Source organism: Diospyros lotus, chromosome 4, assembly GCF_014633365.1.
Source record: "Diospyros lotus cultivar Yz01 chromosome 4, ASM1463336v1, whole genome shotgun sequence".
NCBI lineage: Eukaryota > Viridiplantae > Streptophyta > Magnoliopsida > Ericales > Ebenaceae > Diospyros > Diospyros lotus.
The window spans coordinates 8,448,424-8,475,781 of record NC_068341.1 but is presented as its reverse complement, the minus strand read 5'-3'; the positions used below and the strand labels follow the sequence as shown (position 1 = coordinate 8,475,781).

Genomic DNA, 27,358 nt, shown 5'->3' with positions numbered 1-27,358 from the left:
TCTAAGAATTAAAAAAAATAAAAAATAAAATAAAACATACTGTGTCAAAAAACTTAAATTGAGAATCCACATTCATTCTGCTCAATGGCTCACTACACTGCCATCATAGTCGACAACTCGCTCACTCTTACCAGTATCATCTTCAATTATCTTTAGACAATTGAAGGAGAAGTACCTGCTCAAATAATAAATGATGGTTCTTCTCATAAATAGAGTAGAGGGTGCTTGAACAGGAAACCTTTAATGGTTTGGGTCCCATTAGGGTCCCCTTTCGACCCATGCCCGACCCGACCCAGAGTCCATTAATTCTTAACCTATTCCATTACTTGCTAGATAAGGCAGTTAGTCTAGGAATGCCATTATCTTTACATATGGGGGTGCCCCACTTCATTGAAAAAATAAACAAAAGTCAGGATCATGGTTGGCTGTTGAGACCAGCACACTTTACAAGCTTAACTATATGCTGAGAGACACCCAGCCAAGAAAGAAAGAAAAGAAGTGCCTGCTATTTGGACCCACATTGTCTTCTACACGGACTACTCCTACCAATTAAGTCTGCTTTTCTGGACAGTTTATAACAAAACAAATAAAATATTACTATTTACAAAGAGCAAGGATTAGAGACCAACTTTGGTGGTTTTAAATGTTTGGTATCCATCAATATGACTAGTATTAACTGTTGACTATTCAATTAAGAAGATTAAATGTCGCAAATCCAACATCAGATAAAGAGAGGAGTACACAACAGTACCATTTAACAGTTTAAAGTTTTTGGATTTGATAATAAGCGTACTGTCCATGATACCAAGCCAAATGTAAAAGAGTGTCTACTGCATGAGATTCTTCACTAAGCAACAGCTAGAGTATGATCATATTTGTATGTTTCCTCCCTTATTTTTTTTACAAAGTTGAATCTATGATCTTTTATGTCAGCGACAAAAATAGGTTTATGGTAATACTATAGACAGAAGGATGGAAAATAATCTATATTGTAAGAGACATTGTATGCATGTGTTGGATTCTTCTCTTTTGTTTATTTGTTTGTAGCTTCACAACCACATGCAGCTTTTGGGATGCTTTCTAGTTGGGCCCTTTCTTTTTAGGAAGGACGGACTATATTATTGATATCTCTTAGATTAAATCTTGAGTTATAAAATGCATCGTAAATGATAAAAATATTTTTTGTATCTTATCGCTTTGGGTGAGGGGTATTTTAATCATGCGCCTCACCGTGTTTCACGGTGCCTCACTGCCTTGCCTCACCTCACCATCTTGAATGAGGGATAGTTGAGACATTTTAAAAACCAAAAGTGTTAAGTCATAATGTAACAATATCATTTTGCTTCCAGGACCATGTGTCACCGCCTACAGTGAGAATAAGATCTGGCTTCGCTGCAACTTCAATATAATAATACAGTTGTTTTTGAATTACAGGGTGGAGTATATCCATGGAACCATGGTCATCTTTTATAATGGAATCATCCATGTGACAGAGAAAACAACTAGTAGGCATTTTCCTTAAAAGGCTAGCGATATGGGAATAAAAAATTTGTATAGAATTTTTTATACAGAATGATGCGACTTAAACGTACGATCGTATATATATTAGAAAGGAAAACACCAACCAAAGTGTGCTTATAAAAATATTTTTTCATTTATAAATAGCTACCGACAAATTATATATGAACAATTATGAACAAAATATGATAGCAATATCTCGATGAAGGCAGGTGGTTAAATGGGGACAAAAATAATAGATAAGTTGTAGCACATGAAGGAAGGCCACATAAATAGATGAACAAGCTGGCAGTAGATGGGAGATGGCCAGCAAGCATAGAAGCCAAGTATGAAGCCTAAGACCTAATCATCTCACGTCATTCCATTTAAGCAAAGACATGCCACGGGAGTGGCAGAGCCCAACCGGTGCCACTTCCATGAGAGAGACATTACAAAAACGAGCACGATAATATTTACTCATTTGTAAGATTAGGTTATTGCTCAAAACGCATTAAAACCGTCTTCCCAGTTGGAAAGAGGAAAGTGTAAGATAGTTTCGGCATTGGGTCATATGCAATTGCATTGCAGTTTCTGAGAGGAAGGACCACCATCGGAGCATTTTCAAAGCATACTGAATCTACCTAAAGGTAACCAGACGACCTTTTATTTATTGAACCCAAAGTTGATCGTGCATAAGACTTTACCTTTTAAGGTTCTCTTTTCTTTATTCAAATATGCTGGCTAATTGGATTCTGCATCTTCCTTCATCATCCACTGCTCACTTTTACTTTCCACTGCTGGATTCACAGGAAACAGCACGCTTCACATTCGGTTCTACTGTGGACTTGAATACTCTTTGCATAATTCCTGAGAAACTTCATTTCACAGACAAGATTTTTGTATTGTTAATATTGATGGCTCATATTTGTGGACTAGGAAAGTTACTGTAACGTAATGGAATGGAGCAAACAAAACTATCATATTCAGTACTATCTGATATATCAAGACAATAAAATCCAGTTGAATTCTATAGGTGCGTACCTCATAATTGCCTAGCAGTCTGCATTTTAACTCTACCACGCATTGGAATCGTCCTTCAAAAGAGATATTCATCATGTTTGGGACTTTAGATGAGCCTTTTTGCATATTTCATGCAATGTCATGTTCAAGTGTTGGCCCTCCTTGCACCCAATTTGGACTGATTAGCATTGAAAAGACAGCACCTTGTTGGCACTGATTTGATCCGCTTGTTAACTCTTCCAGCTATTAAATTAATTTGATTCATCTCAAAGGCACCATCATCATAGGGTGGAAAATTTCAGTGTATTTCCCAGGCAAGGTCATTCTTAATGTGAGTGCCTCCTCATACCACAATAATGATCTATTATTGTTCATTGATGGTGCTCTGGGTTGGTGGTGCATTGCAACTTCCATCTAGAAAATTGAGAGAAGATACCAATGTTTCAATTCCAATATTATCATGTAGTGACAAAAAATTTATTGGTCTCCTTCTCAGTAGCTTCTTAGGTAATTAAAGGCATCTTGATGGCTAATAATTATAGATGAATTAAGGACAAGAAGTCCAAAATCAAAGGAAGCTCACAGAGTTCGTTTCCTCAATCCACCCAAAACGCGCGCGTTTACACACACACAGTGAGACTATTATCTTGATAATTCAATAATATATAAAAAAATATGTATATATAACTACACAACGGCCTTTTATTAACAAAAATGTGATACAATTTTTGTTCCTTCTATCTGATTAAAAAGTAAATGTAATATTCAATTTATATTGACAAAAATTCCCTTATATACACAAATTTTGACCTTTTTTTTCTCCATTTCTTTTTGTCCCCCTCTCCTTCCTTCTCTCTTTATTACCATTGCTGGCCAACCCAGATCAAGGTCTAGGTTCAGCAATGGACAGACCTACATCTCGTCTGGGCTCTGTCTAGGTTCTTCACAAACCCAAACTAGGAAGGTCAAGGTGGTTGAGATCACTGAAGGAGCGGCCAACGGAAGATCATAGAGATGAATAAAGATGATAAATAAATGAAGAAAATTTTGAGATTGGTCATGAGAGGGAGGGAGAAAAATGAAAAGGATTGGAATAAAAAAGTAGAAACAACTTTATAGTGTTTCATTTTTTCTCAGAGTTCTAGAAATATTGACTTTTAAAAAAAAAGGAAAAACAGCTACCAAATGTCATGTCTTGTTTTCATTTTTACAATTTCCAACACAAACTGAAAATGTAAGTACCCAATAGTCCAATTTCATGTAATTGTTCCCATAGTTTAGAGACATTGCAATGGCTGCAACATGTAAGTTTGTTCATTTGATGGTGGATGTTGCATTGAACAATAAAATAGACAACTGAATCAGCGGCTAATGGATGGAATCTTCTATTCGTGGTAAGAATTTGAAACTTATTCTTCCTTCCGCTTTCTGTCTGCACTTCTTTACATATCCAATGAATCATAACTGCAGGTATACGTGTTTGTATGATAATTTAAAAGAGAGTAGAAAAGGAAATACACGTGTATGTCTAATATAATTCATAACGAAGAACAAAAAGAAAAGTAGTGCCATTTCAAAGATAAATAAAAATACAAAGTTGAGCGCTGGCAAGCAGAGAGAGAGAGAGAGAGAGAGTAAAGGTAGTGCCAACACAATACACTTCTCTATGAGGGAGCTTGTGCTGCTCGACTCCATTCAAGTATTTTAATAATTTCATGGTTGGACTACCATAAGAAACCATGAGCATAATCTTATAGAAACACGTTGACCAGTGTACAAACAGAACAACTTAGTGGCGAGAAGTAACATTTCTGTAGCTGGGCTGGAAAGAGTCCCATCCTCCATCTGGATCCCTTCGCTTCATGGGTGTTGAAGAAACTTGTTGACCAGAATTCATTTGCTCTTTTCTAATTGATTTTTTCACTGGAAACATAAACTTTCCTGCATTTCTTCCCCTGTTTCCAGTCTTTGGAAAACATACCCCACCATTTATATTTGACCCAGTGACGGGCCCAATGCCACAGCGCCTTGGTCTAGCAGCTACCTCCCTGAGATGTGGGGCTCGAAGCGAAGTGTAAAGTAAATTGGGATGAGATATTTGAGGCATGATAGCCCTTCCACATGAATCTGTCATGTGCTGAAGGATAGCAGAAGAGTTTATGGTGGCAGATAAAAGATCAGTAGGGCCAATGCAGAATCCATTATTACAAGAATAAGCATGAGGTGGTGGTGCCTGCAGTGCACATGCTAACTTGGGCTGTAAAGAAGCCATCCTCCGCATTTGTTCAATCTGTGGAAGCAAATTTGGTGAAGCCACCACAAAGGATTGGGTATGACCATGGTTAAAGCCCTGCATGGGATTCAAATCAGGTTCTGCAGAATGAGAGGCCTGTTGATCAGAATCTTGGGAGAAAGCATCTGGAGGATCATCTGTTGCCTTGCTTCTTAAAGGTTGGCCAGCTTCAGCTGATCGTTGAGCACTATTACAGGCATCTCCAACAGATGATTCATCATTTAAGTCAAAATCAACAACAGGGTGCCTTGACAGTGATAATGGTGAAGACTGAGAAAGGTTATCATCATTATCACTAAGGCGATTGAGGTCAATATTGAGCATTTTTACTTGTTTTGAACTGACTTCTATAGAAGACTCTTCTACAGAGAAACCAGAAGTTTTTCCAACACAAGAGCCTAGCAAAACTTCAACAGCAGAATCATCTCCTGCAGCGGCGATATTGAGGTCAAATTCTGTAAAACCCTGGGAAGCTTTTGAGCTACAATTGCTGTTGTCGACAGAAGACATACTGTTTCTATTCGAACTCTTAGAAAAGAAAGCAGACCGGAAAGCACTAGTTGAAGCAGAGCCCGTCCAACCTTGTTCACCTTCAAACTTCAGTGGAGTCACGGGTAAGCATGTAGGAACCCCGCATGTAGCCACAACTGGTATGGGCATCGACATATTGATTGCATCAAAGGATGGTCCAGATTCAACTGATATTTTTGGGTATTCCACTTTATTGGCTGGGATACATTCATTCAAATCAAATCTGCAATGTAGAGGATTCTGATTACTAGCACTGGTCACCTCAGTATTTGTGGTCAACAGAGGTAATTCCTTTCCATGAGGGTAATCATTAGATTGATGAGTCACAAGGGAATCTGCCTTCATTTTCAGCCTTTTCAATGGCAGAAAACATGTATCTGCCCTTGGTCTTTCAGGATCCAAAACCACCTCATTGGAGCCAAAACTATCGCAGTTGTCTTGCTCATTACATGACTTCACATTTCCTCTCACTTCCGTCAAGCAATTCATTTTGTTTGGCACATTGGATTGGACCAGTTCACCAACTCTCTCATCTGTGGAACAAGACCTTCCTGAGGCTTCCCTGCAGCTTCCAACCTTTTGATCCATTACTCCTGCAAGCTTCGTTGCCGAGTTCAGTGCATCATCCAGCTCGTAGGAGAATTCCTCTTTGCTCAGTCCAAAAATCTCTGCACATTTACGATCCGTCACGCTTAATTTCGGATTATCAAACATTTCAATTATCACAGGATTCTGGTTTGACATCATCTCCGAAGCAATCTCACTATTCCAGACCCCAACATTGTCAGATGTTTGAGTGATTTTAGCAGCCATAACTGACACTAAATTTCCATCTGCTGGCCCTTCTGCACTATGCTCGACATTTTTATACATATGAGAATTGGCAGTGCCCCTATACCGGTGCCTACTTGACTTTGCCTGTGCTGATACTTTCTGAATGCTGCCATTCAAAGAAACTGGAAGAATGACATGAGCTGAGTTGGAATGGGAGATCTCAGTTTTATGTTGTATCTGGTGAAGAGCGGCATGCAAGATGAAATATTGTTCATATTCATCAGAATATAGCCAATTCCCTTTAGCTTTCATGGTACCCAACCCGCCGTTTCTGGTGTTAAGGGACAATCCTGTCTCAGAGCTAACATCACTATGTACAGAAATGTGCTGTGTCTCTATTTTTTCAGTAGAATGTATCCAAACAGAACTATTCTTCAGGTTTCTGTCACAGATGACTTTATCCTGAATAACTGAAGTTGTAGATTTGTTGCAACTTGATGTTGCCCCATAAGTTCCTTTGGCGATATTTTTACCCTGATTCATTTCAACTTCTAGCACTAAATTCCTTGGCATTCAAACAGCAGCTGACTGGCCTCAAAATATATTTGCTTTTCTACAAGCACTGATAGAAAGGAGATAGCAGGTCAGCTACCTCATTGCTGGTGAAGTTTTGTCCTCATAATTGTCAATTTCTTGCACTTGCTAGCTAAGCCTGTATGCTTCACCTAAGGGGCTTGGCACAGTTTGCGATTTCACAAGCTTTTGAATCAGGATGAGACTTGTGAATCCTTCAAAAGAACACTAATCACAGCACAGCAGAAAACTTTTAACTTTTTGTACGCTAACCAAATTTCATGATACTCCAGCCGGCCAATGTCACAACTGCCTCAGTAAACCAGGCAGCAGGATATGGTTCAGGTCAGCAGAAATTTGCCCAAGCAAGACACTTCAAGCTAGATTATTCTCATAAATGCATCCTTGGATATTTGGTTCATCCATCACTTATTTGGCTATTTTTCACAAATTATATATCAGCCAGGTCATGGGCTCATTCACTGCAAAATTTTCATCAATTCCGTATCAGTTAATAATTATATATTTCTGATGGATTGATCCTAGCCCGAGAAAAGAAGGATGAACATGTCAAACTAAATTCAAATGCTTTCGGTAAAAAAATTCATTCAATCAACTTGCTGAAATGGTTCTTCAGTGAAGTGGAAAATTTAGCAACAAAAAGATACTAAACCTGTAAAACCCAGTAGGGCTTCCATCTCCCCAAGTAGATGAAATCTGAACAGAAATGTAATATGAATGCAAAAATTAGCAGTGACCTCTTCACACAAAAGCGCACACACAGCCCACTTCTGGCTATAGACTTTAACCGCCCATGAGATTCTATGGGCTGTCATTGCTTGATAATATGCTGATTATAAGGACAAGAGATGTTAGGAATATATCGTTTTCCAAGTAGTAAAGTCAACTGTGGTATCGATGGCCATCAAATAACGATAATATATATAGGAAGGAGTCTTATGAAGTAACTATTCTAAACAAGCCTCAATTAGTTTGTACCATTTCTATCCTAAAGTTTCAGCATTAATATTTTTTTCTTCCTGTTTTTCCATTGGTTCTCCTACAAACCAGAAGAAAGAAGCAACTACAATGGAATTATCTTTCACGGAGAGAGAGAGAGAGAGAGTCCAACAATTTACGAACATGAGAGGGATATGATAGATATAGAAGCATAATCAAAGCAGAAGGCAATGCAAAATTATTCCGTAAAGTTCCTAATTAAGTTAGAACAACACAACAACAAAACAATAACAAACAATCCCAGGTCATACTCCCATTAGGCGGAGTACATGAATTCTATCCATGGCCATATCCACTATGAGACCTTTAGATCCTATGTCATGTCCAAGGACTATAGTCTATGGCTTCCTGGAGCACAAGCTATATCTATATTTATATAATGGAAATTAGAAAATGCAAGAGTACTAAAAGATACAAGTGTAACATCCCGATCGAGCGATAGGAAGAACCGGAACAACTTACCCTGATGGGCCTACACGAACTTCCCAGGGGGGTCACCCATCATTGGATTGCCCCAGGTCAAGCACGCTTAACTTGGGAGTTCTTTGCCAACATTCAGCCCAAAAGGTATCCAGCTGGTATTGTTTCCTTTCTTACACTATCCTCAATATATACTAACTTCTCTGGACTCTTGGGGTATTACATTCTCCCCCCCTTGAGCACATGACGTCCTCGTCATGCGACCTTACAACTGGTCCCAGACCTTCTCCCCTTGGGGGCTGCCATCCTAGAAGCTTGCCAGAAGCCGCTCCTTGTACAGGCCCTCAAGCCCCGGCGCCACTCCCCGCCCTCATCGGACCGCCTTCGCCAAGGGTCGGCTCTGATACCACCTGTAACATCCCGCATCGAGCGATAGGAAGAACCGGAACAACTTACCCTGATGGGCCTACACGAACTTCCCAGGGGGGTCACCCATCATTGGATTGCCCCAGGTCAAGCACGCTTAACTTGGGAGTTCTTTGCCAACATTCAGCCCAAAAGGTATCCAGCTGGTATTGTTTCCTTTCTTACACTATCCTCAATATATACTAACTTCTCTGGACTCTTGGGGTATTACATTCTCCCCCCTTAAGCACATGACGTCCTCGTCATGCGACCTTACAACTGGTCCCAGATCTTCTCCCCTTAGGGGCTGCCATCCTAGAAGCCTGCCAGAAGCCGCTCCTTGTACAGGCCCTTGAGCCCCGGCGCCACTCCCCGCCCTCATTGGACCGCCTTTGCCAAGGGTCGGCTCTGATACCATCTGTAACATCCCGATCGAGCGATAGGAAGAACCGGAACAACTTACCCTGATGGGCCTACACGAACTTCCCAGGGGGGTCACCCATCATTGGATTGCCCCAGGTCAAGCACGCTTAACTTGGGAGTTCTTTGCCAACATTCAGCCCAAAAGGTATCCAGCTGGTATTGTTTCCTTTCTTACACTATCCTCAATATATACTAACTTCTCTGGACTCTTGGGGTATTACAACAAGTTCCTATAAATGAAGTATCAATCCAAAAGTTCAAACATTTTTTGAACAAACATTTCCCTATGATCGAAGAAGAGAATCACTTAGAAAGAAATAAGGAAAACGGAAAATCAAAATTTTTGTCGAAGAAACTTCAGAAGCTGCAAACCAAACAACATCCGCAGCGAAGATTCACGAGCCTAACCTGTAAGCCGCAAAAACAGCAGTAGTTCAAGAGGAAGGCGATGAACCAACACGGCTCATCAAGTAAAGAAGCAGGGAGATGAAGTACTTGGACTTGGATTGCATATACATATATATATATATATGCGCCCGACAGTTCCGTCTGCCTGCCAAAGCAACAAACAATGGCGATACGATCGGTTGATGCTTTTGGACTTTCCAATTTCGTAAAATACAAGGCGACGATAACTCAGAGAGAAAGAGAAAGATGGGTGGCGGAGACTTTCTCGGTTTGCATGGACTCTTCTTGGATTGGAAGACAGGGATTCGGTGCTCTGTGAACTACTCTTTAACAAAGCTTAGCTTGCTAAGTTTAAACAAAAACAGAATCAGAAAACGACGTTTTGTCTTCATTCTTGAAGAAGCTATTAATTGAATTTTATTAGACGCTAATCATTGGATGGAAGTGAATCCAAGTATATATCAATCAATCACTAGTGTTAGGATTATTATCATTGGATTTGATATATAGCAACTACAACTTATGCATATATGGGAATTCACATTAATTATTGAGTTTACAAAATGAAGCATATATATATATATAGAGGTCCTCTGAATGTATATATATATATATATACTAACATGTGATGGGATTGTGACATGATTAGTGTCTCTAGCTAGTTATATATGTAACAGTTACAGCTAGCGCGATGCTTCCAAGTGACTTAATTTTACGCCCATGACTCCTAGACTAAACCGAAATTAAATATATATATTTTCTTGTTATTTAGTAGTTAGCATGCACAGCCTCTCAACTCCAATTAACTGGAATCCAAGTGGAAGTTGTTTCCAAGTTTACATTTAAAAACATGACACATTATACTAACTAAACTTGTTTCTAATCAACTTATAATTAAGATTAATTAAGTTAGGCTTCGCAAAATAGGAACATAATCTTCTTGTTATGTATGATCATGAGAGTGCCCTAATTAACAACAAAACATTGTATAGCTAGCAAGTCTAAAAAACTCTTATTATTAATTAATTAAATATAACCCACTAGCTAGTACTGCGCCCAATATTGTAAGTTATTGCTATATATAAAATACTAGCTAAAATGACTAATTCTTGACGATTTATAGAGTAACTAATATATAATTTACATGAGATTGGATTTAACAAACTCCTCTTCTTTAATTCCTATATATATCATGGCCTATTGGCCTTGGCCTTGGGCTTGTTATGAAGATAAAAATTTTATATCTCAATTTAACTTAAAAATTAAGTTAATGTCAAATGTTTTGAGTTATTAATGATTATTTAATATATAGTTGTTTCCAATAACATCACTATCAACCCTAAACCCTTGTTGAATTTCAGAATAAATTCTGACAAGCATCCAGTTCCAGACTAATAAAATTAAGTACTATACATAAAATTATCATATCGGATTACAGGGTCAGGATAGGACCGTGACATGAATTAATACATAGTAAACGTAATAATTAATGCAATATCGATCTATCTATGTAGTTTGTGAGGGATCAAGTCACATAATTTCAATGTGGTTGAGCATCTAGCAGGACTGTCATAGACTAAATCGAAAGTATATATATATATATATATATATATAAACGTACACAAGGGAATGAGACGCACTGCATGCCCTTGTCATCTAGCACAGCACAGCCTCCCAAATCCAACAAGAATCCAAGCGATTCCAAGTCTAAATTTAAAATATGCCACCACATTGTTAACTAATTAAGCTTCCACCGAACCAACCAAGATTTCGGCTCGTGTAATGTAATTGTAATTATTATTAACTAAGTTATTAAGGTTAAAAAATAAGAACATATATGGGTCGTCTTGTTGGCGAGAAGCACCATGCCAACTGATCACTAGACTAGCACGCGACCAAGATTTCAATTCAAGTAATTAATAACTAAGTTAATATAATTCAAAAAATTATTAGGAACATGGTCTTCTTGTTAATTACAAGACACACCAAATTAAGCCTATCTCGCTGCAAACAAACAAGATTGCGAAAGTGATGGTTTGGTAACGCAGAGCTAGCATACATGGATAAATGTATCCGAGAGGAACCCAACCCAACCCGGCCCTTTCAGCGGCTAAAACAAGGCGCAAGCCAATACGGCCCATCATCTCTTTTAACTTCCTTCACGAACTAGGAAGAGTATTAATAAAAGATATCGATGCCCAGTGATGTTTGGCATGTGGGGTTAGAAGAAGAAGAAGAGATACAAGCTCCCAACATTCCATCACATTCACACTCTTTTTTTAAGACTATGGGAACTGTTTCTAATAAATGCCTGCATTATGTTTGTACAACAATTTTGTGCATACATCCTGCACGAAAGTAACACGATTGTTTTTGTTACATTAGGAACACCCAACACATGCAGGCTTTGTACGACAAGCCAAATTAACACTACCCCCCATGCCCCATCTGCACAACCCATAAAAAATTAAAAATTCCCTGCCGTCAACTGTGCCACCATTTCCTCCTTCACATCACCATCGACGTCAGTTAATTAGCAGGTCAAGTGAAGATGTTGGCTGAGGAAGACCAGGTGCCAAGACAAAGCCGCAAGCGTCAGTACGTTGAGAAAAGACGAATACGCGTTCAGCACCTTCAGCCTCTCGCTGAGCCCCACAATCCGACTCGTCTTCGCTTCCTCAGGAGCCGCCTGTGGCTTTTCCGGTCTTACAGTTCCAGGTCTGGTCGAGCTGGCCGGTTCGACGCCACCGCCCGTCGCTGCGGTTGCGTCGCCGACAGACCCTCCGCCGCCTCTGGTGCCTGCTGGTTCAGACACATAATGGTCCCTGCCTCGCCCTTCTTCCTTCTCCATCTTCATCCTCTCAAACATCACCTGCATATAACCCATCAAAATGTCAAGAATTTGTTACAATTTATGTGTCAATTTTTCTCTCGATTTTTACCTTGGTGGCTCGGGGCTCCAAGTACCACAAGTTGAAGAGAAGCATGAGAAGCGAAGACAGGAGATTGTAGGCCTGAAACATATCCGCCATTTTTGAGAAGAGTCTCCTCCTCGGGACCAACAAATAGCTAAGCAAGGCCACGAACACGCAGTAGGCCATGGCCCTGAAATACACCGGATATATCTTGCTCTGCACCACTCCAAACTGCTGCCTCGGCAGAGCTCCGCTCAACACGTAGCTCGAAATGAATGTCACCCACATGCACATCCCGTACGCCGTCGAGAACCCCAGCAGATGCGCCGCCAGCGCCACCGGCCCCACCGCCCTCGCCGACAGCATGTACTCTCCGACGTCGTACGCCACCTCCTTAGCGCGCAGGAAAATTTCCCCCAATTCCTTTTCGCCTTCCTCCTTAACCCTCCCCGCCCCGGCCATCGCCTCCTCGCCCATTTCCGCCGCCTTTTCGGCCTTCTCCTTGGCCGACTCCATTGTTGTCGACAAATTTCGCTTCACTTCTTTTCCAATTGTCTTGGACATGTCCACGGCGGTCTCCGCCTGGTGCTTGGCCTTCACCGCCGCCTCCTTGGCGCCTTCTTCCACTCTCTGGGCTTTCTCGGAAACCGTTTCCTTCGCTTTGGTCACGGCCTCCTTTGCGCCTTCTTCCACTCTCTGGGCTTTCTCCGAAACCGTTTCTTCCTTCGCTTTGGTCACGGCCTCCTTGGCGCCTTCTTCCACTCCATGCGCCGTCTCGGGAACCTTCTCTTTCCCTTTTCCGACGGCACTGGCAATCTTTTGTTTGCACTTTCCCAAGGCGTCGCAAACAAGCTCCACCGGGCCGTGTGATTCTCCATTTTCGGACGGGTACGAACCAGAGAGGCCTTGGCCCAGATTTGGAAGCACAGAGGCGGCTTCCATGGAGTTCTTATCATCGGAGAGATGTGTTTCCGCCGGTGAAATGGGAACTTTGGTGTTCTCATGGCCATGGTCTCTTTCCATCTTCTCATACTCGAAAACCACCACTCTGCGGCCTTCCGTTACCATAACATCGTCCTTTCTTTCTGGGTTCGCAGACCACAACCCTGCTGTAACAAGAGAACTGAAAACCAGACACATGGCCAAGATATTCATCATCTTGAATCTTCAACCGGAATTTGAAATTGGATCGGTTTTTTCTCCGAAAATTTTTGGTGGGTTGGACATATGCAGTTGGGGAATATGAGTGAGTGAGTGGCTGTCGGTGGTAACCGGAACGAGCACGCGTGGCATGGACAGCAGTTGAAGAGGTGACACGTGTGATGCTACATTGCCTTGGCGGCGTTTCACGTGTCCAATATGCAGTAGGGTTTTCAGTCCATTGATTTTGCTTTTGGTTGTAGAGATAAAGATAAACTCGAGCGAGATTGGGCACGTTTCCCAAAGGAAGGTGCCTGCAGCTGCATCTACAAGCTTCCAACTTTACTCAATCTCTTTGCCATTGCTGTGTAATTATCTAAAAAAATATAAATTAAATATTAAAAATATAACCTCCAATCTAATCCCCAAAATTACCTCTCATATAATAATAAAATAATTTTTGGTATTTTGTTTTTGGGCTAATGCCAACAAAAACGGTCACAGCCTTTCAGAAACTTTTCACGGAAGAAGAATTGGAGCATTCCATAAGTATCAATATTTAAATTAAAATTTGGTGCCATCTGCACGCCTGTAGATTAATTGAAGATTGTTGTCTCTATCTGAGGCATATATATGATGTCTTGTTATACAAATAATTAATATTTCAGGATTTGTTAATTAAATTATTATATTTTAATTAATTTATGAATTAAATTAATTATTATATTTTAATTTCTACTTATACTAATAATTTAATTTTTATCTAAATATCATACAAGTAGTACTGGCACTGCAAATCTCACTGTAATATCTTTATCTTTATATATATAAAAGTAGGATTGTCATTGCTAAGAGTTGATTTGTCTAATTTCCCGCCTAAACTATGCTGATTTATTTATTTTTTTCCCAAGCTATTACTCTGCTCATATTAATTATTCAACAAGTTTCAATGTAGCAGATTTATTGAATATAGCAGGTTTCAATGTACCAAAAAAAATTATTTAATAATATTTTATTTAATTTATCAAATACAACAAGTTTCAATGCACTAAACCAAAAAATTAATTATTCAATTTATTAAATATAACTTATTTAAATACACTAAAAAATAAATTATTCAATAATATTTTATTCAACTTATTAAATACAACAAGTTTCAATGCACCAAAAATTGAATTATTCAATTTATTGAATATAGCAATTTCAATGCATTAAAAAATAATTTATTTAAACTTATTAAATACAACAAATTTTAATGTATCACAAAATAAATTATTAAATAAAAAAATATATCTTACACATTAAACAGCATATAAAATTACCCCTCCAAACGAGTGGAACGTCTTTGGAACATATTTGTCAAATAAAAAAAATTTCAAGCTCCTTATGGCATCTGAATACAGCATATAGTAATTAAATAAAATATATAATTATTTAATTATGATTTATTTAATTTATTAAATACAACAATTTCAATACATCAAAAAATAAATTATTTAATTTATTGAATACAACAGATAAATATTTAGAAATCCAACAGATAAATATTTTTTGGTGCAGGTTCCAATGCACAAAAAAATAAATTATTCAATAATAATTTATTCAACTTATTAAATACAACAAGTTTCAATGCATCAAAAAATGAATTATTCAATTTATTGCATATAGCAGTTTTAATGCATTAAAAACTAAATTATTCAATTTATTGAATACAGCAAATAAATATTTAGTAATTAAAAAATAAAAAAATATATCTTACATGTTAAACAACAGATAAAATTACCCCTCCAAACGAGTGGAATGTCTTTGGCACCTGTTTGTCAAACAAAAAAACTTTCAAGCTCTTTCTGGCATCTAAATACTACATATAAATATTTAGGAATTAAAAAATAAAAAAATATATCTTACACATTAAACAACAAATAAATATGATTGATAATGATTTCAATATTAATTCAATATCTTACATTTAATTTATTGAATACAGGTACCAAAAAATAAATTATTCAATTATGATTTATTTAATTTATTGAATACAACAGTTTTAATGCATCAAAAAATAAATTATTCAATTTATTGAATACAACAGATAAATATTTTTTGGTGCAAATTCCAACGCACCAAAAAATAAAGTATTTAATTATAATATATTAAACTTATTAAATACAACAAGTTTCAATGCACCAAAAAATGAATTATTCAATTTATTGAATATAACAGTTCCAATGCATAAAAAAACAAGTTATTCAATTTATTAAATACAATAGATAAATATTTAGGAATTAAGAAATAAAAAAACATATCTTACACATTAAACAGTAGATAAAATTACCCTTCCAAACGAGTGAAACATCTTTGGAACCTGTTTGTCAAACAAAAAAAATTATCTGCTCCCTAAATGACATCTAAATATAGCATATAAATATTTAGGAATACAGCAGATAAATATTCTTCATTCAATCGATTTCTCTACAAACTAAAACTGAGACACAGTATTTGTTATAACTCAAATATTGCATATGCTGAGATATGTTGACAACACTCGAGCAAATTGGGTGTTCAAGATACGAGTCATCCGAAAGTGAAAAGTTTACAGTTATCATAACCAGAACGAGGTTAATAATATTGCTTTAGTATTGTCTGACAAATATGTAAGTTCGAAAAACGCTATTTTTTGTACCATGCACTTTTGTTGTTTTTGCCAATATATAATATGTGTAATATGCTATTTATCATGTTATGTAGGGGACACGAATGCATGCAATAATCGCGAAAAACTTGATGCGTTACTTTGCAGATAAAATTGAAGAGCACAAGTTGTACATAATGAAAAATTTCGAAGTTGATCATAATACTATGATGTTCAAGACTACCACACATATGTACGTGTTAAGTTTCATGAGGACCACTTAAGTGATTGAGGTTGAAGATCAATCATTTCCTATTAATATATATAGGATCAAGCCTTTTGCCGAAATTATGTCCAGTCCACAGTCCAAGAAAACTTATCTATTTAGTGTGTGTTCGGCCCCTTTTTTAAGTTAATCTTTTTCTATCTCTTTTTTCGGTCAATTTTTTACTACATTGTTTTGTCTCTTTTCTCAGTTAATTTAAATCAATTTTTTAGTTTATTTTTTTAAAATTATTCTTCACTGTTTGTTTGCATCTCTTTTTGGTGAGACGCACTATTCCACAATTATAATACATTTTCATTTTTGTTTTGTCCATGTTTATCTCAGATTTAAAGATATGATAGGCGAAGTCGTCCAGAAGGACAAAGTTAGAACTCAATCATCTTCCGGATCCACTACAAAGTATATTGATATTGTTCTTGAAGATTTGGAGTATGATCTTTTAATTTTGTTTATCTGTCTTTAATATTTTTTTTTTTATCTTTTTTTATTATAGAATGTATCTTTATATAACCGGATCCACTACAAAGGACAAATGTTGTATACAAATAAGTCTTCCAAAATTTACTTTAATCATAATGAAATAAAATTGTTGTTTCTTTACTAATTCATGTAATATATTAAATTTACTGTAATGTGCATTTTATATTTTAAATTATTATTTTATATATATATATTTGTTGAATATTGTATCTCGTGTATCGTACGGGTCGAGAACTAGTATAATTAAAAAAAAGTAAGTCACCCACTCTACTCTAGCTAGCTAGTTGCAATTCAGTAAAAAAGAATCCCAACCCCCATCCTCTAATTAAGTCCAACCAATACAAAGTATGATATGATCACACGCTATAATAATGGATTAAATATAAATATAAAATACTTCACATTCTTACTCCTCAAATAATCTCTTTAATTTACCCCCACGGGTACTGTGGGGTTGAGCTGCTACGTACGCCACTCCGCTGCCCCCCGCACCCCACAATTTTGATCATAGCCGTGCGTGTTTAGTCAACGTTGTTCAAATTGCTGCTCCTGCATTTAATGCTCAAACTATTTATGGCCATGGCCAACATATTATATATATATATATATGGGTATCTTCTCCACTTGACTTATACCATACACAGCAGCCTGCATTAGGCAAATCATGGCCGGTGGGCGACAAGGCTTGTGGTACTCTACGACTAGTTGTCCAAATTAGCTGTTTCTTGATTCGTCAAAATTGCTGCACTTAATGCTCAAATTTAAGGCTACGATCTTGAATCTTCCCCCATTTATTTATATACCCAACTGGGCAATCATGACCGGCCGGCGACAAGGCTTCTTCAGCGCTAGCAGTTTTCAATCAGTTTCCAGCTGCAGATATATATACATATATATAAAGAGTAGTTTTGATGAAGAATGACGAACGTATATAAATTGCTGCCAGATTCAACCTTAACGATAAAGAAAATTATATTATCTGAAATTTAATAAAAAAAATTAAAAAGCCCTTTTGAATTTAAGATTTTCTAACTAATTTACCAGACTAGAAGGTAAATGAGTTCGTAAGTGCATGAAATTACCTTACATTACAGACTGTCCTGCAACTGCAAGTAATATCCTTATCCTGCCTTGGCAAAGAATAAGAAGCTATATAGGCCTGATGCATGCATCATGCTGGCTGGCTGGCTGGCTGGCTGGCTGGCTATCTTGCAGTATGTGTTGGCCATGGCCTGGCTGGCTTTCTTGCAGTATGTGTTGGCCATGGCCATGGCTATCTCGATCTTCTTTTTCCTCCTGCTTGCTGTCTCTTTGCTGGCGCAGTTGCAGTATTCCCACATTTATATATATATTGTTTGTGGTTTTTGCAGCCTTGCAAGTTACAAGGCTCCCCCAATCCCAATTATACATTATTTGGCTTATTTTGCAATTTCAACTCATTCACACCCTATTTTCCCATGCCCTTACCATTTGCTCCTACGTACTAATATTGTCACGGAGGATTCATTTTTACCCCCACATATAGTTTATTTGCTTTAAAAAAAAAAAATCAACCATATATATTACGATACCTCACAAATTAACCTATAAGTCGTGATAAATTATTTTTAAATAGTTACCAGTTACCGATAACGACTCATGATCTTATCCAAATATTTGTAAGAAGCTACAAATTTTTTATCCAAATATATGATGAATCAATAACCCTAGCTAATTAATTATTTCAAAGATGGATATATATATATATATACATATTAGATTAATTGTATATCTTTCAGTCCTTTAATAAATTAATTAATACTGCATAGAATATCTCACCTATTTAAACAAGGTCTATTTTAATCCCACCACCATCACCACGACTTTGAGATCATATATATACTTGTTTCGAAATTTTTGGATGCATTATTATACAGCCTGACATATATATTATGGTGCCCATTATAAGATTAGTCCATATATACTCATAGACATGGGGACGGACATAATAATTATATGTTAAACTAATGAACTAAGCCAGTCTAAAACAGAAGGCTGTGTGGTGGCCAAGCTAAAGTCGACTTTTGGGATGGATGGAGGTCAATATATATATATATATATATATGCAGCTGTCACTATATATATACATACCTATAATAATTAGTATAAATGATTAAATGTCATTATTATTAGAATGAATCAAATTTTTTGATTTTTTTCTTTCATAATTATAGCCCAAACCCTAAACCCCAAAAATTTGGCTAATTATACTCTATATATGCATGGAGACATGTACTTATTAAAAAGTTTATAATTAGAGAACATATTTAAGGTTGAGTAGTCAAATTAAAGTTAAAGTTTCTAAAAAATGAAATTAGACATAAAAGAATTGTGTATATCTATTGAGTTGATTTACATATAGTTTAATTAATTCAAAAGGGGGAAAACGTTGTTAATTGGATTCTAATTCATATATTATGCCTTATGACAACTGGAGGTTGGGGCGGCCCTATCAAGGAGATAAATACAACATTTGCTTCATCAACTCCTTAATCATTGCCATATTCCCTTCAACTTCAATGTCAATTCCATCTCTATTTTTTAAGTACCAATGGTCACATCAATCTTTCATCAATTCACTGCTTGCTTTCACCTTAATTCGCTGATCCATTTTTGGGTGAGGTGAAATTTTTCACCTTCAAGTCTCTCACATACTGATGATTTATGCGGGGATTAATCATGGTGCAACAACGAATAAGATAGGAGATATAGTATATGGTATCTACAAGAAATTATCCTCGTAAAAAGGTAAAACTCTTATATTGTGATTGTCATGATTTAAATTTACATCTTTTAATGTAATCTATTATCTAAAAACTAATCATGCTACGTTCATGAGACACTAATCCATTCTTAATTTGTTGTAATACCGGTTTCGTGTTCTTAAGTTAGCCATATATATATATATAGGATACTAATTTTTCAAAATAATGAATTCAGACATTTTAAACCAACTTCTCACAAAGAGCCAAATTCCAACCTCCCATTATATGAAAGAATTAGGGCATCTTCTCTTTATTATTTCTTGCTTGTTTTTCATTTTTAATTTTTTAAAATACTTAAAAAAAACATTTCTTTATCTATTTTCAAAAATACATTTTACATAACACAAAAAAAAATTATACAAAAAACCCAAAATATTGAAATCATGGTCAAAACACAGCTACTAAATTCAAAACACGAAAAACATTCTCTTATCTTCCATCTCTCTTTTTTCTTCTCTTTCTTTTCAAGCTCAGTCACCACCACCATTCACAGCCTCTATGCACGCCACCACCATCGCCATCACCGCTACTGCCTGCCATGCCTAGATCAACCATCCACGCCCGCCACCACCACCATCCCCGCCCTCCACACCTACCATCGCTCAGATTTGCCATCACGCTCACCAGCGCCAATCATTTCTTCCTTTCGCCACTGTCCTCCACGCCTAAATTGAATATGTAATGTGATTTTTTTTTATTAATTTTTTTCGATGATATTTTGGATAAATTAATATTTTGTTATTTTATAATTTATAATTTTTTTTAATATTTATGTTGTGGATAATCTAAATTTCAAAATTAATGTCAAATTTTAATTTTTAGGTAAAAATAAATTTATCATGGAATTAATAGTTGAGTCAAATTAAAAATGATTTTAGAAAATATTTTGTAATTTTAATGTATTATATACAGTTAAATTATTAGTTATCACTTGTATTATATTTTAAATTTTTTAAATTAAATTTATAATTTATTAATAAATATTTACAATATACTTTAAATCAAAATTATTGAATAAAATATTATAAAATAATTTTTTTAAATTTTAAAATAAATGTTTTTTTAATTTTTTATTTTGAAAAATAATTTTTTAGAATAATAAAAAGAATATATTTTTAATTATTTTAAAACAGACACTTAAAATATAAAATTAAAAATAAATTTAAAATTTTAAAATAAAAATTAAAATATGAAAAGACCACAACTTTAACATTTCATAATTAAGGTTAGACTATAAAAGAGGAGCAATAATAGACGTTACTAGGCAAAATATAAAATAATTATTGTTTAAAATTATCTAAAAAATTAATTATTAATTAAAGATTAAAAATTTGACAAGTTAGGGTAAACAAAAAAAAGTCAATGAGTGGAAAGTTAATAGAGAAGTTGGTGGGAATTGCCTAGAATTTATTCCAATCCGAATAATAAAAGAGGGCATTCATGGAACAGCACATAAGTTGTGGTGGTGGTGGTGGCGGGGGAAGGTCTCGTCCTCCTTTACAAGAAAAGTAAAATAAAACCCCGATTTGTCACGAAACGATAAACATCGTATAATTTGGTCAAAAACATTTATTATTATCGATCGTGCCGTTAAATCAACGTTCGGAAATTTCACAGTTCAAAATTCGAAAATTGAAGATATTTTCAGTTCGTAAAACAGATGGAAAGATACGAGATGACGTGACAGCTTCGTCTTCGCTTTATTCAGTGCATGAAAGGCGGCGAGCAAGAGATAGAGGAGGCGTGGTATGGACCCCACCACACGACACGACACGACACGCCACTCTGACAAATTGAGCCACTCTACTAACACCCACAACTTCCGCTTGGACACTGGATTATGTGCAATCGGCGGCCGGCTTTTTTTCCCGATTACGGTAATCCCGACGGACAACGAGGCCTCGTTTGGGAATTTCAAAGATTCTGTGATCGTCTGACAGCCTGTTATGCGCGATAATAAATCACACACTCCACCCCCCACGTGTCAAGTGATTATGATAATTGAACGTTTCAAAGCAAGTTAGCATGATTAATATTCTAGACAGCTTTGCAATACCATTGTTGGGTGGGCCCGGATGTGAGCTGGCGTTGCCACACAGACGAACGAACCCCTACTCCGCCACCCCTCTTTCCCTATCTATACATACTGACAATCAAACATCAATCCATCTCCACGCCCTTGGTTTCTCCTCCTTCAGATCCCTCTCTTCTTTTTCGCGTTCTGAAGCGATTTCCAGACACTCTATTTCTGTTTCTTGCTTTCTTGTTTGTTTGATTGGTGGGCGTTACCATGGCGGCGGAAGCTCAGACGGCGGTAGCTGAAGTAACAGCGGTGGCCGAAGTTCCTGTTACGGATAAACCCACCGCTGAGAAAGAGGCGGCGCCGGTTCCGGAGCCTGAGCCGCAGAAGCCGGCGGCTGAGGAGCCGGTGGCTGAGGCTGAGAAACCGAAGCCGGAGGACGACGAGAAGAAGATTGGCGAGTCGGCTTCTTTCAAGGAGGAGAGTAACGTGGTCGGCGAGCTGCCTGACCCTGAGAAGACGGCGCTTGATGAGTTGAAGGCCCTGGTTCGGGAAGCTCTTAACAAGCACGAGTTCACCGCTCCGCCGCCGGCCAAAGAGGAAGGGAAGCCGGCAGAGCCGGCTGCGGTGGAGGAGGAAAAAACTCCTGAGGAGCCGAAGGCGGAGGAGAAAGCGGAAGCTCCCGCTTCTGATGAACCAGCTCCGGCCGATCCTGTGCCTCCTCCGGTGGCCGCCGAGACGAAGGAAATAGAAGAGAAGGCTGTGGAGCCACCGCCCCCCCAGACATCGGAGCCGGTGGTGGTTGCTGAAGTAGTGGAAAAAGTCACGGCCGTCGTCGAAGAAGACGGCTCCAAGACTGTGGAAGCAATCAAAGAAACGATCGTCGCCGTCGCGACCCTCGAAGAGCCCGCCCCAACCACAGAAGCTCCTCCATCGGAGCCCAAAGAAGAACCGGCGGAAACCCCGGCGCCGCCTCCGCCGGCACCGGAGGAGGTCTCGATCTGGGGAATCCCCCTTCTTGCCGACGAGCGAAGCGACGTCGTACTCCTCAAGTTCCTCCGGGCGAGAGACTTCAAGGTCAAGGAGGCCTTCGTCATGCTCAAGAACACCGTCCGGTGGCGCAAAGACTTTGGAATCGAATCCCTCCTGGACGAAGACCTCGGCTCAGCCGATCTCGACAAGGTGGTCTTCATGGACGGAGTCGACAAAGAAGGCCACCCCGTCTGCTACAACGCCTTCGGCGAATTCCAGAACAAGGAACTCTACCAGAACACGTTTTCCGACGAGGAGAAGCGGCAGAAGTTTCTCCGCTGGCGGATTCAGTTCCTGGAGAAGAGTATCCGGAAGCTCGACTTCACGCCCGATGGCATAAACACTATTGTTCAGGTGAACGATCTCAAGAACTCGCCTGGCCCCTTCAAGAGGGAACTCCGTTTGGCCACCAACCAAGCGCTGCAGTTGCTTCAGGATAATTACCCTGAATTTGTCGCCAAACAGGTATCCAATTTCTTACTTTTCCATACCCTAATCATTCGAATTTTATCCAAAGATGATCATTTCATCGAGCGGTATCGATACCTAAATCAGAGCTAATTGTCTCAATAGTATTACTGAAAATAATTAATGGCACTCGATGCTTGTGTTATTAGGTGTTCATCAATGTTCCATGGTGGTACCTTGCCTTCTACCGGATGATCAGTCCTTTCTTCACCCAGAGGACCAAGAGCAAGTTCGTTTTTGCAGGCCCTTCAAAATCCGCCGAAGCGCTCTTCAAGTAAAAAGCTCTTCTTTTTCTTCTTGTTCCAACTTATTTGATGGTTTCTTCCTCCTCCTCGTGTTGACACTATATGTTGGTCTTAACAGATACATAGCACCTGAACAAGTACCAGTTCAGTACGGCGGCCTTAGCCGCCACGGCGAGCAAGAATTCACCGCCGCCGACCCTGTCACGGAGGATATCATCAAGCCTGCAAGCAAGCACACCCTTGAATTCCCAGTTTCTGAGGTGGGCAAATTAACTTATCTAGATTCAATGAATCTCGGTATCTGCATCGATCCATTCTCTCGTCATTAATCTATTAATTAGAGAAGTTTAGATATATTATTTGATCAATTAACCCATAATTAGGTGAGGACCGTGGTGTTAAAAGGCGGTAAAGAGTTTGTCAGGACTCAATTACAAATGGGTAGTTTATTGGGCATTCCAATTGTGACGTTTTCTTGGCATTGCAGGCTTGCAGTTTGGCCTGGGAGGTGAGAGTGGTAGGCTGGGACGTGACCTACGGAGCCGAATTCCAACCCAGCGCCGAGGGCGGATACACAGTAATTGTACAGAAGTCGAGGAAGATCACTCCGGCAGACGAAACGGTGATCTCCGGCAGCTTCAAGATCGGCGAGCCGGGCAAGGTTGTGCTGACCTTTGATAACCAGACCTCGAAGAAGAAGAAGCTGCTCTACAGGTCCAAGACCAAGACCTCTGATTGAACTCTCTGATGGCTTTGCTGGGGTTAATTAGTTCAAGAAGAAGCTGGTTCTGTTGTTCCCAAAGGTTCCTCTTTTTTTTTTTTTGTTTAATCTCTCCTTGACTGGTTCAAATTGATTCAGATTTTTGATTTTTTTTTTCCTTAAGGTGTGGGGGATTTGTTATATATATATATATAAGTTGAATGCTTTTGGGGTATGGTTTGGCTTACATTGAGCATCATCAGATGAAAGCATTCTGGAGGAGAAGATGAAAGGTTTGGGGATGGATGGTAGGGAAAACAGAAGCTTGGCTACAGTTGTTTATCCTCTTTTTGCTTGTAAAATTTGTGTAAATTTGTCATTGTGTCTCCTCTCTGTGGATGTTAATGTCATTTAATAATTTATACATTTCATTCTGTTTTGCCTTAATTACCTCCTGCGACCCAATCCCAAGTGCTCTTAATTCATAATTTGTGAAATAATTAATTAGTGGGTTATAATTATCTTTATAGGATGACTTTAAATTTTTAATATTTTTCTTTTGTTTTTCTTTTAATTATTATAATTTAAATAGGTAGTAAAATTTTGCCCAAAAAAAAAGAAATCAATGAAGCAGTAAAAAATTATTATTACAATTTTGGTATAAAAAATCTGAATCTGGGAAAGAGGAAACATCATTTTCATCTATTCTTCTCTTGTAATTGGGGGGCTTTTTGGCCTCACTTGAAAATGTTGTTGTCAAGGATGATGATGTTGCTGGTAGGATGAGATGTGGGTGGTCCCATATTCCCCAAGTGTGTTTCGTAGTGGACTGTATTGCCTGCTGCATGTGCCCTAAACTAACACAACCACCCCCTTGGTTTTCCAAAACCATCCAAGTTAAAGACACCTCAATTTCATTGCAACGTCAATTTTGTCCTTTGATTAATTAGCTTGCCTTTGCTTTTATAGAGAGGACTGATTGAATGACAGAGTTGGTAGTAAGTATAAGAAGACAAGGTATGCTAAATGCTACAACATGTCTCCAATGCAACCAAGCCCTTTTAGAAGGTACACTTTTAATGGGTTTAAAAACGTTTTTACGAAACTTTCATTTGTGAAACGTAATTTCATATATGTTTTTGGTTTCAAACTCTCTTAGCTTAGAAGGTATTACCAAACAAGGCCTTTGAAATTCGCCTTCGTGTGACGCGACGCGACGTGACATGACAGTAGAATCTATATTTTTGTTGTGAAAGGGATGGCTTTTTTTGACTAAAGAGAAGCAAAAGAATACAATAATTGATGAATTTTTTATTGTTTACATTAATAGAATGGAAATTGAGATAAACAAGAAATCAACACTCAATAATATCTTCCAAACCCCCAACTATTTCAGGCAAGTGTGTGTGTGTAATTTGTTGAAGATCCATGCATGCATACTCATATTATCTTTTTTCTTCTTTCTATAAGACGATTAGTTTAACACGATTTTTGATATTTGTGTTTTTAATTATATTAAAAAAAATAAATTATAAATTTGATATTTGAGCTTTGCATAAGATAAAAATTCAACTCGCAATCTAATGTATTGATATTAACATATTACTCATTTGACTGCTCAATCTATATTTTAGAACAGATTTTATTTTATTTTATTTTTTTTATTAACACACCATCACGAGCACCCCCGCTGTTTGGCCCCATAATTTCAGTAGAAGAGGTAAATCAAAGAATTCAACAGTCAGATTTTTACTCCTAACACAATCGCAAACGTGAGGGCGGTAAATATTTTTCATTTTTCAAGATTGCTTCTTGTCTGTTAAACTATCTCCTGATTAGGGTTCGAACACAAAACCTAAGAACCTAAAGAGCAATACTCCAACACATTCTTTCTTTGCCAGTTAATCTACGCACCGGGACATCTTTTATTTCTTTCTATCTTATTATCCTTGTTACAGCACAACACCACAACTAATACTACCAATTTAAACATTAAATTTTTTTTTTTTTTAGGAAAGTCCGAGCATTGTTCTTTTTTATGAAAAGGAGGATAAATTTTAAATTCACAATTACTTAAAAACATTTTCGACCTCAGATCATGCATTGAAAGTAAGTTTGTTTTAGTTCTAAGCATGGCTTTCACCAATCACCACCCCCCACCTCCACATGTTGTTTATTTGATAAATAAAGAGAAAAGTTATGGTTTGTTGCTGCTTTAGCTCCCAATCAAATCATGGGTTGGGTTTGGACTTTGGACCACACTGTTTGTTAATTCTTTCTAAACTTTTTCTTTAAAGTATTTGGTAAAGAAAAGAAAAACCTATCATTCACCTCGAATGATTGTTTAAATATATGATAAAATAAAGATATATATATGTGAACTTTATAGATTTATAAATTTGATTTTATTTCGTCTGCATTGTTACATTATTATTAGTATTAGTATTAGTATTTTTGTTTTAAAGCAAGAAGTTAGGAATGGCAAATTAGAAAAGCACATGGAGGCAGGCAGGCAGGCAGCCAACCAAACACTTTCATGTTACCAACAATTGAAAGCTCAACCTCAACCCCAACCCCAACCCCATCCCCATCCCCTTCATATAATTATGCTCCCAAATTGATGATGAAACCCCACCCCCCCACCAAGTAATCATCAGCTTAGCAAAAAATTCAAAACACCATTGCTTGCTTTGCTCAGAAAATTACCATAATTCTCTTTCACGCTAATCGCTCCGCAAGCACGACCTAAAGTTTGCATAATCAATTTTATCTCTCGCGCCACAAGTACGAGCTAAAGTTCATATAATCAATTTTATCTCCAACCGTCATCACGATAGATTTTTAAGTTAAAAATGTGATTTGAACAACTCTTGCCAGCCCGTGCGGCCCCAAGCTTTGCTTCCTCAAGATCCTTAAGTGGGCATGGCCACGGCACAAGCTATGCTATATGCCCAGTTAATGTACTATGGATGATAAGTTGTCCGCCAGCCTACCGACGCAACCCTGCAACCTGCCAACACATCGTCACTTTGCCTGCTCGCTTGGCCCGGAGCAGCTCGGTACAGCCCCCAGTTTGGGCAGCCAGTAAACGAAAGGGATGGTTCTCCGCAGGGCCACCAGTACTACAGTTGGGGCATTAATTTATCACTCCACAAGTCCAAAGCAAGCCAAATTACAATAACACCAATTCTGCGTTACTAGTCATTTATAAGTCAAATACCAAACTCAAGCATGGGTGGTTGGTTCAATACAAAACATAAAATGAATCATCAAGT

General features: G+C 37.7%; 3 protein-coding genes across 5 annotated transcripts; 1 reads left to right on the top strand and 2 right to left on the bottom strand.

Annotated features, from left to right (window-relative positions):
* Positions 1-4,063: 4,063 nt before the first annotated feature.
* Positions 4,064-9,642, bottom strand: LOC127798863 (uncharacterized). Of its 2 annotated transcripts, none has more exons than XM_052332500.1 (2): positions 9,365-9,642; positions 4,064-7,170 (listed from the first exon to the last, which is right to left on the bottom strand). In XM_052332500.1, exon 2 carries the CDS (start codon positions 6,686-6,688, stop codon positions 4,307-4,309), a length of 2,382 nt encoding a protein of 793 aa, XP_052188460.1. In that variant the 5' UTR covers positions 6,689-7,170; positions 9,365-9,642; the 3' UTR covers positions 4,064-4,306. The 2 variants fall into 2 exon arrangements, with proteins under 2 accessions (XP_052188460.1, XP_052188459.1); XM_052332499.1 differs by lacking the exon at positions 9,365-9,642 and adding an exon at positions 7,362-7,881.
* Positions 9,643-11,439: 1,797 nt separating this feature from the next.
* On the bottom strand, positions 11,440-13,527 carry LOC127798879 (uncharacterized). 2 transcript variants are annotated; one of them, XM_052332519.1, is made up of 3 exons: positions 12,963-13,527; positions 12,307-12,896; positions 11,440-12,236 (listed from the first exon to the last, which is right to left on the bottom strand). In XM_052332519.1, exons 1-3 carry the CDS (start codon positions 13,435-13,437, stop codon positions 11,898-11,900), a joined length of 1,404 nt encoding a protein of 467 aa, XP_052188479.1. In that variant the 5' UTR covers positions 13,438-13,527; the 3' UTR covers positions 11,440-11,897. The 2 variants fall into 2 exon arrangements, with proteins under 2 accessions (XP_052188479.1, XP_052188478.1); XM_052332518.1 differs by having other exon boundaries at positions 11,443-12,236; positions 12,307-13,526.
* An 8,233-nt stretch (positions 13,528-21,760) lies between these two features.
* On the top strand, positions 21,761-24,530 carry LOC127800324 (patellin-3). Its single transcript, XM_052334874.1, has 4 exons — positions 21,761-23,135; positions 23,288-23,412; positions 23,502-23,643; positions 23,871-24,530. Exons 1-4 carry the CDS (start codon positions 21,909-21,911, stop codon positions 24,120-24,122), a joined length of 1,746 nt encoding a protein of 581 aa, XP_052190834.1. The 5' UTR covers positions 21,761-21,908; the 3' UTR covers positions 24,123-24,530.
* Positions 24,531-27,358: the final 2,828 nt, after the last annotated feature.

What these genes read in the sequence shown, in the direction of transcription:
- LOC127800324 (XM_052334874.1), top strand. Translation starts at nt 21,909, where the DNA reads ATGGCGGCGGAAGCTCAGACGGCGGTAGCTGAAGTAACAGCGGTGGCC. An exon ending in CTGAATTTGTCGCCAAACAG is followed by an intron (nt 23,136 to 23,287) that starts GTATCCAATTTC and finishes TTGTGTTATTAG; the next exon opens with GTGTTCATCAATGTTCCATG. An exon ending in TCCGCCGAAGCGCTCTTCAA is followed by an intron (nt 23,413 to 23,501) that starts GTAAAAAGCTCT and finishes TGGTCTTAACAG; the next exon opens with ATACATAGCACCTGAACAAG.
- LOC127798879 (XM_052332518.1), bottom strand. Translation starts at nt 13,437, where the DNA reads ATGATGAATATCTTGGCCATGTGTCTGGTTTTCAGTTCTCTTGTTACA. An exon ending in TGGAGCCCCGAGCCACCAAG is followed by an intron (nt 12,237 to 12,306) that starts GTAAAAATCGAG and finishes GGTTATATGCAG; the next exon opens with GTGATGTTTGAGAGGATGAA.
- LOC127798863 (XM_052332500.1), bottom strand. Translation starts at nt 6,688, where the DNA reads ATGCCAAGGAATTTAGTGCTAGAAGTTGAAATGAATCAGGGTAAAAAT.